The sequence below is a fragment of the Rattus norvegicus genome, chromosome 4 (assembly GCF_021556685.1).
Source record: "Rattus norvegicus strain SHRSP/BbbUtx chromosome 4, alternate assembly SHRSP_T2T, whole genome shotgun sequence".
NCBI classification, from domain to species: Eukaryota; Metazoa; Chordata; class Mammalia; order Rodentia; family Muridae; genus Rattus; species Rattus norvegicus.
In genome coordinates this window covers 158,731,478-158,752,680 of record NC_141537.1, presented here as the reverse complement: position 1 = coordinate 158,752,680, position 21,203 = coordinate 158,731,478, and the positions used below count along the sequence as shown (strand labels likewise).

General features: G+C 37.3%; 1 protein-coding gene across 1 annotated transcript in view; it reads right to left on the bottom strand.

The window, feature by feature from the left end:
* Positions 1-2,631: 2,631 nt before the first annotated feature.
* The window catches only part of Vom2r48 (vomeronasal 2 receptor, 48), a 40,673-nt gene continuing 22,101 nt past the window's right edge, over positions 2,632-21,203 (bottom strand). The window contains 4 exon segments of the mRNA NM_001099514.1: positions 2,632-3,524; positions 6,637-6,760; positions 8,014-8,238; positions 17,927-18,739. Of these exon segments, the coding sequence (NP_001092984.1) occupies positions 2,632-3,524; positions 6,637-6,760; positions 8,014-8,238; positions 17,927-18,739 (2,055 nt within the window).

The following is a 21,203-nucleotide window of genomic DNA, read 5'->3' as shown; positions in this document are numbered from 1 at the left end:
AAAGACTTCAAGAAAAACATACTTTAAAGCACTGAAGAAAACTGAAATTAAAGTAGGCACCAGAATATTGAAAGACCTCTTATCCTCACTTATCGGAGGAAATACTATTTTAAAATCAACTATTGTACTAAAAGTATTCTACAGGTTCATAGTAACCCAAATACAATTTCCAGTGACATCTTTCACACTATTAAAATAAGCAACATTAAAACAAAATTAATATTAAAAGATATTTATTAGTATTTATTAAAATTAACTTTTGATAATGATAAATTGCAATTGTAAGGTGTACATGGTGAAAATAGAATCAAATCTGCCATGGAGAACTACAGGAATGATGGGAGGGGAACATGAGATTTGCTCAACATGGTTAGGTACTTATATGAAGATATTTTGAAAAGAGAAAAGATACAGTGTTCCCCTGTCTCTATTTCAGTGCTAAGGAGTGATGGCAATACAGAAAATAAGTGTCCTGCACTTGACCTCAAATTGAAATTCATAAGGCTTCACTTGAAGTTAGAAACTGGCCTTCTGGAAACACTAAGTCATATTTTTCCAAACACTTTTATGCAGAATGAATATAGAATTATAATAAGAAGATTTGGATGCTAAAGTTATTCATAGAGACAATCACATCTCTCTCTCTCTCTCTCTCTCTCTCTCTCTCTCTCTCTCTCTGAAAATTTAACAATGTATAATTAAAAATATAAATTTATATTTACAACATAGCAAGGAATTAACACAAGGCTAACAATGAGGCTTCCCTCTTGAGAACTGCAATGGAGGAAACATGCTTGAAGTAGGGAAAGAGGTAGCTTTAACCATTGTCATATTTTTTAAACAAAGTGGCAAAAAAGATTATATAATGAAACGTTTTTAATGAGTTTATGAGAGTGTATGACACTTCTTCCATGTATTTATAAATCATAATCAAGTAATAGATTTGTATTTTTGGAGAGATTGGATAATGGATAGTCTCCATTAAACATGTATTGATTGCTACAGTCTGCCCATTTAGAAAATTACATTTGAATGTCTGAACATTAATTAGTAGCATATATTGGATGAACAGCTCCTTAATCTTTTGGATAAGCTCCAACCAAGATGTGAGATTTCTCCCATCCACCTGGAACTACTCCTGAAGTATTCTATCTGTCTGTCAGTACTATGCTTGGCTTGCACCATGGTGGTACATGGCTGCAAGACAGAAACTGGATCTAGAAAACAGGGGTTACTTTCTACTCATGGTGTCAAACTTCCTAGTAACTTTTCAGAGTGTACTGTCTTCCTCTTTAACATTGTAAAACCCCATGAGTATATAGTTTCAGACACTTTTAGCACAAGTGTTTTTATGCCCATCAAGCAAACTTTATGTTACGCACATCATAGCAGATTCCAGTGGAATTTTCTCTAATGTTTTTATGGCCAAATAGAAGTAATTCAGTATAGTATTGTATAAGTTTAAATAAATGGAAGTTAAGTAATAATTGAGACTCAAAATAGCCTAAGAATACCTTAAAATATTCTTGGCATTGCAGTGGTGCAATATTTCAGTTTGCAAACATTCACTTGACTTTAAAACTATGAATGTCATAAATATTCTAGAGTATAAACAAACTATTTTGATTATGTAGTCCTCACTGAGCATGTGTTTGACTATGGCTGAATAGTGACTCCCCTCACTGTTGCAAGCTACAACTTAAGTTTGCCCTTGGCATCATCTGGCAGTTACGTTTAAAGCAATTTCTTGACTAGATAAAAACGAGTACATGAAAAGCCACATAGTCTAAGATGCATGAATTGACAATTATCCATGCCCTGTTGAATCATTGGTCTTAAACCTCATCTCTTTGCTCACATCTAACTTCAGAAAAAATCCCTGCTTAAGAATAGAATCCAATACATGTGAATGATATCGGCTTTCACTAGGTGAACCTGTGGAAGACAATGTGAAGCTCCCAACTCTGCTAAAGAACAGCAAGAACTCCATGAAGGCAGGCTGTTTTCTCAGAGACCCTCTACTTACTTATGTGTTGGATATCCCAGGGTAAACCTGTCTGTGTTTCCCCTGGGACTCTGGCTAAGCTCTCATCCATGCTGTTCCGCCTGAGCATAGGAAAGTGCAGAAAATGCTCCCAATCTCTGATATTTAAATTACATGTTGTCTTCTTGGTGAGGCCCTTTAAATCAGAAACCATGAGCTTTCTGTAGCAGAACTCATGGATGCTTTAAAATTAATTTGTACTGAATATAACTGCATAGGACTAACAGAGAAGAAGCACATTTTAAAACATCTATTACTTTTATTTTCACACAAATGATTTTTTCTTATTCTTACCCTTAATCCCTTGCAGTCCTCATGCACTATGTTTAAAATGTGAGAACAGTGATTTAAAGAAGCATCTAGTAGACATAGCTGAAGCCTCCTCTAGTTGGCAACTATCTAACCTGTGATGGATAGTTTTGTACCCTGTGTCTGGTCATCTCAAATGACAGCAGGGATATTGTATTAAATAGCAGTTGCCCTTGTTGAGAGAAATACATTGACTTCAAACCACTCTTTTGAATTTTTATTTCTACACAGTTCATTTTACACAAACCACAATAAATTCCTTTGCCTTAAAGAGGAAGTCATTTAAAGATCTTCTTTCTAGAATGGCCACCTGACCTCATTAGGATAACATAGCATTTGGGAAGAAATATGCAGCCCAATAGTGTAGAACTAGAGGCCAGAATTGAAAGGATTTCCACAGCCACCATGGTTTTGCCTTTGGAGCTCAGGTAAGTGGGTACAAAAGAAATCCACACACTGCAGAAAACCAGCATGCTGAATGTGATTGTTTTTGCCTCGTTGAATGTGTCTGGCAGCCTTCTTGCCAGGAAGGCAATAAGCAAGCTGAGACTGGCCAGAAAGCCCAAGTAGCCCAGAACACAATAGAAGGCAAGGGTGGAGCCCTCGTTACACCAGAGGATGATTTGCCCAAACTCTGACTGCATGTCGACATCAGGGAAAGGGGGATACGTTCCCAGCCAGACTGCACAGATGCACACTTGAATGCTGGAACCACAGCAGACTATAGCATTTGAGACTCGGGTCACCATCCATGTTTGTAAGGTGCTTCCTGGTTTGATGACTTTGAAGGCCACAACCACAATGAAGGTCTTTGCTAAGATAGCAGAAATGGTAATAGAAAATACAACCCCAAAAATCATTTGTCTCAAGATACAAGTGACTGTTGTAGGTTGACAAATGAATATCAATGAGCAAAAGAAGCAGAGCATTAGAGAAACCAGGAGGAGATAACTGAGATTTCTGTTATTTGCTCTGACAATGGGTGTGTCCCGATAGTGGATAAATAATCCTAAAATCATGGCTGAAAAGGCAAATAAACTAATGGCCACAGAAACCAAAACTGCTCCTAGAGGATCTTCACAGGACAAAAATGCTGTAATTTTAGGGAGACACTGATTCCTCTGCTTATTTGGATACTGATCTTCAGGGCACTTGATGCATTGATCCATATCTGAAAGGGAGATGGATAATTTATAATATTTCTGTGGTGAGTCCATGAATGAACATTTGAGATGTATATCTTGAGTTGAAACATTGTTGAATTCTGAAGGAAATGTCCCTGGCTATATTTACTGAACCATAGTACTGAAAAACAATAGATGAATTAGTTAATTTTTCTTTCATGAGAGAAAAATATACACTTGATTCCATAAGATATTCAGAAAGTGAGTGGACTTGAATAATATGAAGGAGTCAGAAATCTAGAAATTAAATGAGAAAAAAATCAACAATGTGAAATTTATAATTGATTACATATGAAAGGAAGAGAAAAATACACTTTAAAGCTTTTAGTTTTTCCTTCCATTTTGTACATTTTCTTCATTAAAACTTTTTATTGGTTGAGAATATCATACATGCATATAATATGTTTTGACCAAACCCACAACCAATTTCTTTGCCCTTCATTTCTTTCTCTCTCCACTTCCAACAATTGTTCCTCCCAACTTTATCTTTTCTAGATTTTTTTAACCCACTGCATTTACTCACTTCATCATGTCTATATGGATATAGGACCATCTTCCATAACATGGTTAGCCTATCAGGATCATATATCTGAAGAAAACTGACTCTTTCTTTTAATTTCCAATGTACATTTATTACATGCATTTATGTTATTTTAATTTGCTATACTTTTACAGAAAAATGTAGTAAATTTCTTCACATGGTGTCCTTTTTAAAAAATATATGGGTAGAAGCAAATCTTTATATGTTGAAGACAAATGCAGTGGATTTCAAAGTCTTATTCATTAAGCTTAGATGTCATTCACTCTGAAGGGCACTTGCATGGGACCCTTCTTTAATTACAAAAATAAATACTGCAAGTCACAGTACTATGAACCTGCAATTCTAGTACTCAGAAGACAGAAACAGGAAGATTACCAGCCAGCCTGGTCTATATAACACATCCCAAGCCAGACAAAAATTTCACAGTGAGGCCTTATCTCAAAAGAAGAGAAGAGTAGAGAAGAGAAGAGAAGAGAAGAGAAGAGAAGAGAGGAAATGAGAGGAGAGGAGAGGAGAGGAGAGGTGAGGAGAGGAGAGGAGAGGAGAGGAGAAAAGAAGAGAAAAGAAAGAAGAAGGAAGAAAAACATTACATGTTCAACTGTGAGTTTGTATTGTCACAAAAAAATACCAGTCAACTATTGTACAGTCTATACTGCTAATTTCTCTTCTTGTTTAGAAGAGGTTCAAACTTGTTTTTCCAGTGGTATACATAAGTTGTTTTGAGGGATAGGGGTTTCTTCATGATCATTAACCAAATTCACTGTGCCTGTCAGTTCTGTTCACTTTCCCCTTTGATTTTGAAGAATATATTCTTTGACATGAGCAGCTAGACACTGGTGGTTTGAAGAAAAATGGTACACAGAAAATAAAACTGGTTGAATTAGTACTGTAAGGGTGTGTGATTTGTGAAGAATGATAACCCAGACTCAAATAGTGTATAACAGCGAAGAGCATTTGTTTTGCAGAGAACCTAAATGTATGGGTCTACCATACTTCAGGATGGAAGGTAGATGTATGGACTCTTCAGGGACAATTGAAAGTTTGTTAGGGTAGGAGTTGGTGACTTCACTTTCTTTCACTTGATTGCATGGCTCTATTTCAAGCTGTATGGATGCCTTTGTGAAGATACTGGGGGATTTTGGAGACTTTTGCTAATTTGGCTAAACCTCAGTGGTTTGGTAGCTTCCATACTCCTGATTGACTGCTTATGAGATGGGCTCAGGTTAGGTGGTAGGGCAGCTACCAATGACTGCCCATGAAGGGTGATTTTTTTTTCTGGAATTGACTTGTTTTGGACTTTTGAAATTCTGGATAATAGGAACTTGGGTCTAGATTTCAAAACTGCCAGCTTGTTATGGAGTCATCCTTGATCTGGATAACTCCATCCTCTTATTCCTACCTCTGATTTGTATTTGAATAGAATCATTTCTCCATCACATTTTTATCCCAAAGTCTTAGTCACAAGCTAAGTGGTCAATTGTGGCCTACATATGTCCAAAATATGGCCCTTTTTGAATTAGCATATTAGCCTGCAAGGTGGCATAATGGATGTCAATTTTTGTAATAATTGACTTTTATGTGCTCTGGGGATGCTATCCAACTAGAATCAATTTCAAGAAAATGTGACATCTGGATAATCAGAGTGCAATGGGAGGAGCATCCCTGAATATCACTCACACCTTTGCATATCACTCACAACTTTCCACATCTTACTCACCCTCTGGGATCCCTCAGTTCTTAGTTGTACAATCATCTCTTGCTAGGATACAATACTAGGAATGCATAATGTGAACTCCCACACAAATCAAAATAATTCCAAAGGAAAAGTATTAACTTTACCTATAGTTTAAGGTTTGCATGGACCACTAACAGTTTGGGGAATACACAGAGCCCTACATTTGACCATTGCTCATAATCTAGGGTATACAGGGAGTAATAACTTTAATCTTTCCTATTGGTACAGCAGTAACATAACCATTGGTGAAAAATAGGGCTACAAAGCAAAAAATTGAACTCAAAACAGATATTTAGAAGACAAAGCAGGTCCAACTGCAGGAGCACACTCCTGTGCTCTTAGTCACCAAGAAAGCTGAGCCTGGAAGATTGCTGGAGCCCAAAGGTTTGAGACAAATCTGGGTAAACCAACCCACCAACCAATAAAGAAACAACCAACAGTAACAAAAATGACTGGGTCAAACTCCAGATTTGTCATTGTCTGCTTGGATTTGAAGATAGGGTTTATCTGTGCATCCTTGGCTGTCATGGAATTCACTCCATAGACCAGGTTAGCCTTGAAAGTAGAGTTCGACATATTGAGTGCTGAGACTAAAATCCTGTGCAACCTCCTCCCAGCAAGAACTTGTTTTAAAGTACTATGAGTTAGGTATATAAATGTAACAGTGTCGTCAGACTTGGTGTTACTCACCCCTGTCCCATTTGAATCATTTCCACATTCAGAACCATTCCTAGAAATTTCCAGATTCAGAACCATTTCTAGAAATTTCCACATTTAGAAGCTTTTCCAGAAACTTCCACATTCAGAATCATTTTGTAAATACCTGTTTCATTTGCAATCTCTCCATCTGGACATGGGAGACAATCAAAACAACAGGAGGGTTTCCCTTCAACAGGTGTTTTCCTAAATCCAAGTGGACAACTTTGACTGCAAAGAGACAAAGGAATCTGTAGAGGAGACATGGGAGAAGGGAAGGCTGTCAATTCATGACACTCAGTATTAGCATCCAGATGGTAAATTTCAGCAGGACATCTGTGTACTGTAATAACCAAGAACTACTGTGCTTTTAGAGAATGTGAAACCAAAGGATCTGTTTCTCTCTTCCTTTTTTTTGAATTCTTGCTTATTTTAAAATTTCAATTAGCTTTTATTTTTATTATATTTTATATAATATATTTTATTATATTTAAAACAATTGTAAACTTTGAATATAGTTTGATCATAACTTTCCTACCCTCCAGTCTGTCCAGATCCCCTTCTCCCCCCTACCCACCTAAATTTATGTTCTTTTTCAAAGAGCAAACCAAAATCCAAATAACAACCAATAAAAGCCTAGGAAATAAAATACAGTGGTACAAAAAGAAAAAGATAGATAGATATAGATAGATAGAGATATAGATGACAGACATAGATATATTGATATATATTGATATATTGATTTTATTGTGGGTTCACTTATTGTGCTGCCGAACTATTCCTGAACAGGAGACCTACCTTGCCTTGGAGTGGTTGATATACATAGCGTCTTCCTTTGATGAAAGTTTATTGGGTATTTTGAAGACCATAATGTTTCCCATACTATGTATCACCTCTTTATCACATCATGTACATATTCAGGGGGAACAGTTTCAATAATATGGGGATGGATGTGAATATAACTTTAAAATTCAAATCCAGAAATACCTGTCCAGGATATTTAATTACATTGTGCACCCAGAGATTGTGTTTTTACTGAAAATACCTTTTCTAGTTGTGGCATAGCTCAGCCCTTAGCACATCTTTGAACCCAAACCAAGAAGGTAATTTTTTTTGTAGAAGGAAACACACATGTTTGAAAAAAAATCTAATTGATGCGGCAGACAAAGTGGTGAGACAGAGAAAAATTTGACAGAGTCAGAGATAGGATACACCCAAGTCTCATTAGAGTAGATAGGAAAGAGGTAACTTGCTGGTGCTGAGGTAAGACTCAGTGACCAATGAAAACAAAAGCCTAATGACCTATTAACTCTCTCTTTTCTCTGACCCAGAAGCTGATGGCTTCTGGTGATTTAACTCTCACTTGCGACCAGAAGCTTTTGGAGTTTTGGCAATTAACTCTCTATGCTCTTCTTTGGCCAAAAGCTGATGACTTCTACAACCCTGTTCTCTGAGTAATTCTATTCTGAGGATAGCACATGGTACTGATTTCAAAGATACTCACCTCCTTTTGGTTTCTGGGCCAAGTTATGAGTTTTTCATTTAGGGAAAAATGCTGAACACTGTGAGATTCAAAGACAAACTCGCCAACTTGAACTTGAACTTCATTACCCTTTTGCAGAGACTGGGAATTGAAGATGTCAAATACAGTTGCCAAAACCTCCTTGTTAATAATATTCTCCTGATTGGTCCTTCTCCATAGTTTGCCCTTTTGTAAAAATGGATGGAGCTAAATATGAAAATTAATGTTCAGAACTTGCACTATAAATCACTGAGAATCAAATAAACCGGGTTACATTAACTGCCCTCTCTTTCTAACTGTAAGTTCCTGTGCCTTTCATTACTGTGCAATTTGTCAAACATTTGTCATATGGCTAATCTATGCCAGCAATAGGCCTATATCACAACACACACAAATTCAGATAAAAAGTCAACAAATACTTGAGGTAACAGATGTTTAAAAACAAAATGGAAACTACCACAATAATATAGCTGAAGGAGATCAAGGGATACTAATTAGTAAATAAAAATCCAAGATATTATTATTTGAAGATGCTATGATAGTATATATAAGCAGCTCCTACCAGAGAATTTCTATGACTGATGAACAATTTCTATGACTGATGAACATGTCTAGATGTGTCTGGACACAAGATTGACTCAAAAAATCTAGTAGAATTCCTGTATTCAAATGACAAACTGAGAAAAATCAGGGAAACAAAATTCTTCATAATAGCCACAAGCAATATCACTTAATTTGTGGCAGCCAAATGAAACAGGCAAAAAACTTGTATGGTAAAACTTTAAGTCTTAGAATATAAAACAGAAGAAGATATCTGAAGATAGAAAGATCTCTTTTACTCATAGATCAGTATAATTAGCATGATAAACTGCAAAATAATTTCAAGATGTATCACTATCCCTAATTTTAAATTTTACCACAGTGCTATAGTTAAAAAAAGAAGGGGGTGCAAAGTGTTTTCATAAAATACACACATTGAGTATAGAATCAAATTGAAGACACTGAAATGAATCCACACACATATGGACACATGATTTTTGATAAAGAAAAAAAAAGCCAGAAATACACAATGGAAAGAGAAAGATTCCTCAACATACAGTGCTATTCTAACTGAATAGCTTCAAATTGAAGAATGCAAATAGAACTATATTCTCTCCCAGCACAAAACTCAAGGCCAATTAACAGCCCCATTAAACCAGACACATTGGACTTGAAGGAAGAAAAAGTAGGGAATAAGGCAATTTCCTAAACAGAACACTGATAGTGTAGACACATGGATCAAGAATTACTAAGTGGGACCTCAGGAAACCAAAAAGCTTCTGCAAGGCAAAAATATAACTTCAAAGTTTTATATAATGGGAAATTATTTATACCAACTCTACATTTGACAGAGAGCTAATATCCAAAATATATAAAGAAATGAAGACATTAGACAACAACAAACCAAACAATTTAAATAAAAATGAGCTACATAGCTAAACAGAAAATTCTCAATAGCGGAATCTCAGGTGGCTGAGAAACACTTAAAAATAATATTCAATGTTTTAGCCATTAGAGAAATGCAAAACAAAACTACTTTGAGATTCTTTCTTCTACATTTTAGAATGACTAAGGTCAAAAAAACAAGCTCCTGATGGTGAGGATGTGGAGCAAGGCACACACTTCTGCATTGATGGAAGGAGTGCAAACTTGTACAGCCACTATAGAAATCAATATGCTGGTTTCTCAGAAAATTGAGATTTGATGTACCTCAGGATCCAGCTATACAACTCTTCAGGATATTCCCAAATGAAACTCCATTTTACTACAAGGACACTTCCTCAACTATGTTCGTAGAGTATTTATTTAAAAATTGCCAGAAACTGGGTGATACCTAGACATTTTTCAACTGAAGAATGAATCAGCAAAGTGTGGTACATTTACACAATGAATTACTACTTACCTATAAGAAATATGAGACTGTGATATTTGCAGACAAATGGATGGAACTAGAAAAGATCTAAAGTGAGGCAACCTAGACCCAGAAAGTCAAACATGGCATGCACTTCTTTATATATTGTTATTAGCTATAAAGTAAAGGATAATCATTTTATATTCCATAGACCCAGAGAGTCTAAGTAACAAGGGGGATTCTGGTGTTGGGAGGGTGGGTAGGGAAGGTGACATGGATTTCCCTGGGAAATAGTTTTTTTGGGTACACTAGAGGGTAAGAAGAGATGGGAACAAGAAGGAAAACATTTGGAGAGGGAGGTACAGAGGGCAGAGAGACACAAAGAAAGATGGAATAGTGGGATATTTAGAAGCAATGTCAAAACCTAGTGTAGTGGAATTTCCTGGAACCTATGAAGGTGACCTTAGTAAGGACTTAGTAATGGAGGATGTGGGACCTGAACTGGGCATCCTCTGTAACTAGGCAAGGGTCCCAGTAGTGTAACTCAGACATCAAGCCAGCCACAAGAGCTTGGATCCAAAACCTGCCCTGACTGCAAGATGTTCTGGGACATTGGTGGCTCTAAATCTGTGGGAGTGAATAAGCAATGACTGTTCTAACTTAAGACTCAAGCCATGAGATTCATCCTATGCCAGACACTGCCTGGATGGCTAAGAACCTGAAACTGGGAGATTCAGAGGATTAATGGAGAACCAAACATGATAGACCACAACAATGGCAACTCAAAAACAGATTCCTAAGTATATTCTACTATAGACATAGAGTAGTGCCTAGACCAGTTTTTATCAGAGAGACTTCATCTAGCAACATATGGGAGTAGATGCAGAGATCCACAGCCAAATGTTAGGCATTGCTTGATTATCACATGGAAAATAGGGAGGAAAAATTGTAGGAGCCAGAGCAGTCCAAGACACCAGGAGAACACATCCTACAAAATCAGAAGAGCAGGGTTTATAGGGCCTCAGAAAGACAGAATTGAAAAGTGCAGGGCAGCATCTCAAACACATGGGCACTGGGAAAAATTTCCTGAACAAAACACCAATGACTTATGCTCTAAGATCAAGAATCGGCAAATGGGATCTCATAAAACTGCAAAGCTTCTGTAAGGCAAAGGACACTGTGGTTAGGACAAAACAGCAACCAACAGATTGGGAAAAGATCTTTACCAATCCTACAACAGATAGAGGACTTATATCTAAAATATACAAAGAACTCAAGAAGTTAGACCACAGGGAGACAAATAACCCTATTAAAAATAGGGTTCAGAACTAAACAAAGAATTCACAGCTGAGGAATGCCAAATGGCTGAGAAACACCTAAAGAAATGTTCAACATCTTTAGTTGCAAATCAAAACAACCCTGAGATTTCACCTCACACCAGTGAGAATGGCTAAGATCAAAAACTCAGGTGACAACAAATGCTGGCGAGGATGTGGAGAAAGAGGAACACTCCTCCATTGTTGGTGGGATTGCAGACTGGTAAAACCATTCTGGAAATCAGTCTGGAGGTTCCTCAGAAAATTGGACATTGAACTGCCTGAGGATCCAGCTATACCTCTCTTGGGCATATACCCAAAAGATGCCCCAGCATATAAAAAAGACACGTGCTCCACTATGTTCATCGCAGCCCTATTTATAATAGCCAGAAGCTGGAAAGGACCCAGATGCCCTTCAACAGAGGAATGGATACAGAAAATGTGGTACATCTACACAATGGAATATTACTCAGCTATCAAAAACAATGCCTTTATGAAATTCTTAGGCAAATGGTTGGAACTGGAAAATATCATCCTGAGTGAGGTAACCCAATCACAGAAAAACACACATGGTTTGCACTCATTGATAAGTGGCTATTTGCCCAAAAGCTTGAATTACCCTAGATGCGTAGAACACATGAAACTCAAGACGGATGATCAAAATGTGAATGCTTCACTCCTTCTTTAAAAGGGGAACAAGAATACCCTTGGCAGGGAAGAGAGAGGCAAAGATTAAAACAGACACAGAAGGAACACCCATTCAGAGCCTGCCCCACATGTGGCCCATACATATACAGCCACCCAATTAGACAAGATGGATGAAGCAAAGAAGTGCAGGCTGACAGGAGCCGGATGTAGATTTCTCCTGAGAGACACAGCCAGAATACAGCAAATACAGAGGCAAATGCCAGCAGCAAACCACTGAACTGAGACTAGGACCCCATTGAAGGAATCAGAGAAAGAACTGGAAGAGCTTGAAGGGGCTCGAGACCCCTTATGAACAACAATGCCAAGCAACCAGAGCTTCCAGGGACTAAGCCACTACCTAAAGACTATACATGTACTGACCCTGGACTCTGACCTCATAGGTAGCAATGAATATCCTAGTAAGATCACCAGTGGAAGGGGAAGCCCTTGGTCCTGCTAAGACTGAACCCCCAGTGAACGTGATTGTTGGGGGGAGGGTGGCAATAGGGGGAGGATGGGGAGAAGAACACCCATAAAGAAGGGGAGGGGGAGGGATTAGGGGGATGTTTCCCTGGAAACCGGGAAAGGGAATAAAGTTAATTTAAAAAAAGAAATATTCAAAAAAGAAAAAAGAAAAAAGTGCAGAGCCTGTACATGTCTGCATTAGGCCATCTGCATATATCCTCTGATTGTATAGTTTGATGTTGTATGGAACTCCTAACAATAGAAGAGGCTGTTTATCTCACTCGTTCATTTGCCTCTTCATGGGATCCTTTTCTTCCTACTGGTTGGCTTGATCCAGCCTTGATATTATGGTATGTGCCTAATGTCACTGTATCCTGTTAAGTCATGTTGATATCCCTGGGATGCCTACTTTTAGAGAAGGAAAACAGAGGACAACAGTGGATCTGAGGGAGAGCAGGGGTGGGCAGGGGAATGGAGGAAATGTAGAGGGGGAGTCTACAGTTAGAACATATTTTATGAGAGAAGAATAATTTTTTAAATAATAAAAATAGCAACCCTTCCCTTATAGCTCAGAGAACACTACAGAAGAGAAGGCAGAAAGAATGTAAGGGACAGAGGGAAGATGAAAACAAGAGAACAATGCACTCCCTCTAAATTAATGTAAGAAAAAGTCATGTGAACAGACAGAGACTAAAGCAGCAAGAACATGGGCTGCAAGGATCTGTACCAGGTCTACTGTGCATATAGTGTGGCTTCAATTTTAGTGTTTTTATGGAACTCCTGAGTGTGCAAATTATTGAGTCTCCAACTCCTGCCTCCTCTTTTGGACATTTTTCTTTGTTTTGTCTGACTTCCATGAGATAGTTTTGTTTGATTTTATTAAATTATTTTCATTTTATTTAAGAAAAGCAAATGAATGAGTGAATGAATTAATGAACTGAATAAAAACACAAGTCACTAGTTTAAAAATTAACAAGTGAACTGTTATGTATACCTGCTGGTATAGGGAAAATCTTTTTTCTCCAATGGAATAACACTGGGTATATCAACCACTCCAGGTCAGTTCTTGTGTTCAGGAGCAAATGGCTAACATAATGAACTCCGTTGTTTTATATTTGTGTGTACATAGTGTGACATTTTATTTTGTCTTGGTTTTGAGGGGTGTGGTTTTATTTTGTTTTCCTGGTTTTGGGCAATTTGTTCTATTGAGTTTTGGTTTTTTGAGAAAGAACTTATGGTTGGGAGGAGGCAGGGATCTGGATGAACTTGGGGTAGAAGAGAATATAAACTAAATATGTTAAATTTGAAATTGTTTTGAATGATATAATATTAGCCTTACCAAATATGAGCATGTGGATGAACCCACATGCAATAAGGCAGTGAATGATTACAAGAAAACAGTATATTCTGGTGACTGGATGGCAGCTGCACATATGAGCTCAGTTTCCATGACATGCATGACAATTTCCAAAGTGAAGCCAGGCTAAAAGTTTTGAGTATTAAGTCATACCTACCTGTATCTTAGATGCCATTGGCAATTGTAAGCTATTGTAGAAGAGGGTCAATTTTAATCCAATTAAAACACACTAACAAATTCTCAGAATTCTCAAAGACACACACACACACACACACACACACACACACACCACAAACACAAGCATTGGTACTATATATAGTGATTTGAATAATCAATGTTTCCAGTACGTTCAGGTATTTGAATGCTTGGGCCATATTGAAAGTGTTGTTTTGGCAGGTTATGAAATTTTGAGACCATGGAGCATTGCTGGCGGAAGTATTTTGATGAGCTGGGCTTTGAGGCTGTCTAGCCTCATCTTACTTATTCTCTCTGGTCTCTACATGTGGTTGAAGATGTGATCTCTCTGCTTCTTATTCTAGCTACCTGCTGCTATCCCCATCATTAAGGACTCTTTCTCTGGAACCTATTCCAAAATAAACTTCTTCCATAAGTCACTTTGGTTGCTTTATCATAGCAATAAAAAAACCCTATAATAAAAAATATGGAATGTAATGTGTAGAAAAGAGAATGGTTGCATACCACTGGTGGGAATGTGGATTAATCAAGCCACTGTGGAACCCGGAAAAACAGAAATGAACCTACTATGTGATCCAGCTCTATCAGTTCTTGGTGTTTACTTGAAGGACTTTTAAGTAAATGCATCAGAAGTGCTTGACATTAGGGCTTATTGCAACAATAATGAGTTCATGAGTCAACTTAGGAGTGTGTGGTAGTTTAAATAAAGCTGCTCCATAGGTTCAGGTAATGAACACTTGTTACCAGGTTAGTTAGCAATGTTTCGAGAGGATTCAGAAGTGTAGCCTTGCAGGAGAAATTCACTATGGATTGGTTTTGATGGAATAGAAATTTTCAGTTGCTTCTCTTTGCTTTGTCTTATGGTTGAAATGTTCTCCTGCCCCATCATCATAACCAATGCTTTCTGCCATGCCATGCCTCCTTACCACAATGAACACTTTTACCCTTAGGACTGAAAGCCAAACCCTCTCTCCTATGAGTGCACTTGGTCATGGTGTTTTGTCACAGCCACAGGAATGTAATTAATATAGTGTTTATCAATCAATTAGTGAATGCTTAAAGAAAATTTGGAATACATATAGTGTAATTTTGTTCAGTTATAAAGACTAATGAAATTATGCCACTTATGGGAAAATTGGTGTGAGAAAATTATAATTTTAAGGAAAATCAGATTCATAAATTTACATCTGGCATCTTTTTCTTTCATTTCTAAAGTTTAATTTATCACACACACATGCACGCGTGCGCACGCACACACACACACACACACACACAGAGAGAGAGAGAGAGAGAGAGAGAGAGAGAGATTAATAAACACCTGCATGTGCACATGCATGCACAGGCATACACATACACACACTTACACTTAACTGTACACACACTTGCACACACAAAGGCACAGAAAAGTACACACACACAAACACACACACACATACACATACACACACACATACACACACACACATAAAAATGGAAGACTCAGAATTGAAGGCTTAACTGTGTAGAGGACTAAATGTGACTGACAAAATTGTGTATTAGTTACTGCTCTGTTGCTGTGATAAAGCACTATGACACAAGCAACTGACAGAAGGTAGAGTTTATTTGGGCCTATGGCTCCAGGGGTACCAGAGTCTATCAGGATGAGGAGCATGACAGCAGGCACATGTGATGCCATAGGAAGCTGAATGTTCCCATCTTCACCTATAAGATGAGAAGGTGGCCCTGAAGTAAGATGAAGATATATAAATGCCACAATCCTTCTGTGTCGATTTCTTTACTCCAGGAAAACTGCATCATCCAAATTTCTCTAGACAAATGCCTTGAGAATCTATTGTTCAAATCCTAAGCCTCTGAGGGACATTTCTCATTTAAATCACCACATCTCTGTGGGAAGTAGAAGGTAGGTGAAGGAATTAAGGGGAAACAGTTAAATGAGTATTGTATACACTTCAATGCAAGTATCTGTATGAAACCCAATACCATGTTTAATAAGTATATGCCAATATAAACAATAAAACAATATTCCTTATTATTTTACTACCTATGGAAAAATTAAGCAAGTAGGTAAAATATCCCTATGGTAAAATCTGTAAGATGCTGATGAAAAAGAATGAAGAAACATAGAAAGGAAAGAGCATCAAGGATTAGAAAAGTTAAAATTATTTAAAATAGCTCATTAGATAAAGGGTTCCATGGAGTAGGACACTCTTTATGAAAATTTAAATAGTGGTTTTTCTCAGAGATTAACAAGGCCTAAAATCCCCAAAGGAGAGAAGAACCACAAAGAAGTCACATGCCTTTTGCAAACTTAATCAAGAAGAAAAAATCAAAGAATTGTATTTCCCATTCTAAATAGTTTTATAAAATTATAACAGTACAAGCATGGCCTATCATATGCACGCAACACAGAGGAGCTGAACAGAATACCGAAATCAACTAAGCACAGTAGACACCAAGAATATGCAAAGGGTGAACTATAGTATCTCCTACAAATGCTATTGTAAAAACAAAGTGAGAAACTGCAGTTGGATTTTTGTCTGTTTCATACACCAAATGAAGTAAAAACCCATCAAAACCTCAGAACAAAAACCTCCTAGGGCAAAACACAGAGAGAAGTCCTTCAATGTCATTTGTCTTAATGGTATTTTCAAATACAATTTCAAAAACTGTCAATGAAAGATAAGATACACTATCCTACCAAGAAAGTATCAGCACAGCAAAGAAAAAAAAACCAACAGTATAAGAAGACAATTCATGTAATTTAAAAAGATATTTGCAAACAAGACAATTAATAAAGGGATGTTGTTCCACGTTTAAAGGTAATTAATGAAATTATTTAGCCAAAAAGTTAAAATAAACAAAAGTGTTTGTTAGATTGTTTTTACAAGAAAGGGATACATGTGGTAATATTGTGGAAGGACTTTTAACAGCATTGATCTGAGAGAAAGGTGAATTCTGCTCACCATGACCTATACTACTTTCGATGTGTTAGGATGCTTGATGTCAAAATTCAAAACACACAAAAGATTTATGGGATCTAAATGGATAATTAGCCATGCATCCAGAAATAACCTCCCACTTTTGGGTTAGAAACTCTAATTAAATTCAGAGGATCCCACCTATAAAAATAAGTCATGAGAAAGAGAGGACTGATTAGGAGAAATGCTCTTACAGGGGACAGAGGGTTAGGGAATGCAATGGGACAGAGGTAGAAAATGCCAAAATTCATTATTTAAGTGTTTGAAAGGCCCAAACACTAAGCAAATTTAAACAATCTCAAAAAATAAAGTGCTGACAAGACAACTATATAGAGGAAAGAACTCTGGTACATTGTTAGAACTCAATAGATTTAAAAAGATAAGCAGGTAAAGAGGGGAAAATATGTGGAAAGTTGATGTATTGTGATTAGTGCCACTCCATTAAATCCAGCTTCATTTTAGAGAAACTGTTTTTGTTTCAGTTTGGCTTGAGATCTTATTTTAAAGATGAGCTCTATCTATACAGCTCAGGCTGGCTTCAAACTGATGAAGCTACACAGGCTGGAGAATAGTCATAGATGACAATGTCTAGTCATATAGAGTGATGTGTTCTTTCTGGGATCTGTTTATCAGAATAAAACGAACTATTGGCATCAAATATGCCTAAAATACCTTAAAATAGTCTATATTTATACTTGTACAAGGCATTTGAGTTGTATTCTATAGTTTCTTCACAAAACAATAAAAGCAATAATAAAAAAGATGTCACTATGAAAGGGCATAAATATTATTGTTTGAATGTGCTTAAAATAGAAAAACCATTATTTCAGTACCATACTTATTTTTTTTGATAGAAATGTAAGTTCAACTTGAAACACTATAATGTGTTTTTCTTTAATTTTATCTAAAATTTAACAGTAACTATGAAAGGTCATGAATCAATATGCAGAACATACAGCCAAAGCCCAACACCCTAGGAAAACACAAGACCAGCTATCGCTGCTACCTTCCATGGGAGATGAGTCTGGGGTACACATTTAGTGAAGGAGTCTCCTTCCATTCCAAGTGACAGCTCTTCATGGAGTGCCTGGGCAATGGCATATACAGCAGCATGGACTTTGTAGCTTGGGGGTAAGGTATTCATGTCCCAAACATGCAGAGGTCGTGTGCTCAGGGTGCCATTTTGCTCACATTGAGTTAGTATCCTGACTCCATGCTGATAGGAATATGGACATTTAAATAAGATCGACCACACATCCTGGAGAAAGATATCATGAGGGTATTTTCTAGGTTGAACACTTCTGAGAAAATCCTTGAATCCCAGAATTTGATCCATGCGAACAGAAAATGATAATCTTCCAACAGAGAATAATGCTCTACTTATAAATTGGTAAAAAGGAAGTATGGTGAAATCCCAATAAGAAGTCGTGATCCAGACATTACCAAAATTAGTGTGGAAAATGATACTACTAACAAACCTCAGAAGAGAATATGTGTCACCAAATCCAACAATAACACGTGTTGATGTGTATCTTTCCATAAAAACTTTTTTGGTTACTCTGTCCTGAGCAGAAAATTCTGGAATCTTTTCTACAAATGCAACACAAAGTCCATGGTTGTTCATCTCCTCTGTGATGTCCCTCAGGAAGAGTTCTCCCCTCATATCATCTGTAACCACCATGCCAACCCAGACCCAAGTGAAGTATAGTAGCAGTTGAATTATTCCATGATATAGAGCTGTAGTGTGCATCGGAAACTGGTAAGGAGACTGGAGCTGGACTCTGGTCCCAAGACTGTGGTCAAAAGGAGCATAGCTGATCTAAACAGAAAGTTACCACTAAAAACATTACGATTACGTCTATTCTCAATTGATTTGTTTTACTTATTCGCTTAATGCACTCTAGGACAAGTTAGACAGTTAAATAACTTTGCTAAGAAATAATAATCTGTTACCTATAACCCATCAATTACTTTTTAGTCCTTACATGAAATTTATCTTTTTTCTTTTCATTTGTATAAAATGTATTAAACAGGGTCATGGAGTTTCTACCTCCCCTTAGTTCAGGTAATACCAGTCAAACAAGAGCATTTGCAAATCTGTTACTTCCCATACCAAAACTTTCCTCCTCTTGATATGGAAGTGGAGAAACATTAACACTAAAGGCCTTTTTAGTCGAAGTCATAAATCCATAACTGATTAACCAGTAACAAAGAATCTAAGAAGCATTTTGAAACCCAATAGTGAAGCCTATATTTTCCTAGAAGTTCCTATTTTCGTCTTTATGTAATGCTTAATCTGTAGTCAACTACCCTAAAATAGGTTTGCTAAGGATAGAACACTATCTGCCACAATGAATGTTGTAAAGTTTCTCTTTAAGAGTAACCTCTGGGCACTGCCTCCCACCCCACCACACTGCTATCCTTCTTACCAGAAAATTTCAATTGAGATGAGTACACTGTCATTCCAATGCACTTTAGGGCTTCTCCTCGGGTTTGGAGCAGACTAGATCATTATTGTGCCAAACAAAAATACCAATTATTAAAATTCACTTCACTTACTGACATGAAACAATCTATTTCTTGAAAATGTGCTCCTGAATGAGTTCCAGGATTTTTTTCTTTGGTCAAGGAATGCACTGAAAGGTTTGGCCCACACTATCAATCTGCCTTGCTGAATATTCAATATCTGTTTACACTGGTGGTATCAGAATATCCCAGTATCCAATGGCTCATATTGGGACTTGATCCTCCTTTCCAAACAAATTTCCTAAATAATTGCCTAAAATCTTATAACCACTAAGTTATGCTCTAATCCACAACTCATGCTCTGGCTCCATTCACTGACTTCTCCCCAGGCATCTGAATATGGATGTTTAATGAACATTCCAATATTGAAACTAAAGTTATGATAATTGCATAAACATATTCAATACATATTAATTGTCTCAGACAGAGAGGTAGATGGGGCAAAGGAGGAGGAATAGGAAAGAACAAAGCACAAAATGAAGCAAGCATGATTACACTGAGGAGGGAAACAGTAGATAAAGAATTGCTCAATATTTAGTAAATGCCCAAAATAATCAATTTAAGTAGATGATACAACTTGATACAATTTTTTACCTTATTAAACACTGATAATGGGGTCATGAAGCCCATGAAACTAGTTTATAATTATGTCCACTTAAAACATTATGTCCTAATGTTTATCCTTAAATTTAAAAATTACATTTTTGAAATATGGCAAAAATGCATCCAAAAGATAAGGCAAGTATCTGAGGTGGAGAGACCTGTTGTCCTGCTGACAGGACAAGCCCAGGCTTCTGTCAGGTCTCCAATCCAGGTGTTGCTCTCTGTTAGATATCTGTTCCTCCAGGAAGATGGGCTGACCAAACAGAAGAGCTATAGTTTGTCACTCCCCATGACTCAAAAGGCTTTAGTAGGCTGCCATCTCAGGAGAGAACTGATTCTCTAATGCTGACCTACGATGGGAGGCTGAGAATGGGTAGTAACAGCAAATCACAGAGTTCAAAGGCACCTGAATAGGCATGGATGAGGCTGCCTCAAGAGACAGGTGTGGAAATGGAAGGTCACGATGGCAACAAACTGAAGAGTTAGGTAGGAGGTGGTTTTGGCTCAGGCAGTTTATGACTGGATGATTTATTTCACTGTCTTGCTGATTAGGACCTGACCTCAGAATCAGAAAATAAGTGTGGAGTCTGAAAGGCCAAAGCCTGGGAGGACTGAAAAACTCTCTCTCTCTCTCTCTCTCTCTCTCTCTCTCTCTCTCTCTCTCTCTCTCTCTCTCTCTCTCTGTGTGTGTAATTATGAGGCTGAGGAGGGCTAAGTGGGTTGGAAGTGCTCACTCAGCAAGCATAAGAGAATGCATTAGAATGCTCAGCATCCCCATAAAAAGTTAGATATTGCTGTGTATTTGTATACCAACATAGCAGGGAACAGACGGGTAAATCTGAAGAATTTGTTGATTAGTCAGCTCAAAAATCTCTAAGTTACATTTCAGTAAAAGACCCTGTTTCAAAGCAGCAGTGTACAAAGTGATGGAGGAAGACTTTCTGGCCTCTAGGTATAATGATAAGCCTACCTGAACAGTCCTGACATAAACCACAGATGCCACATATCACCTACACATAGACAAACACACACACACACACACACACACACATGCACATAAAATGTACACACAATTTAAGCATACATTTAAGCACACACTCATACACTTACATGCTCAGGTGCACACATGCACACATATTTGCATAAACACTAAA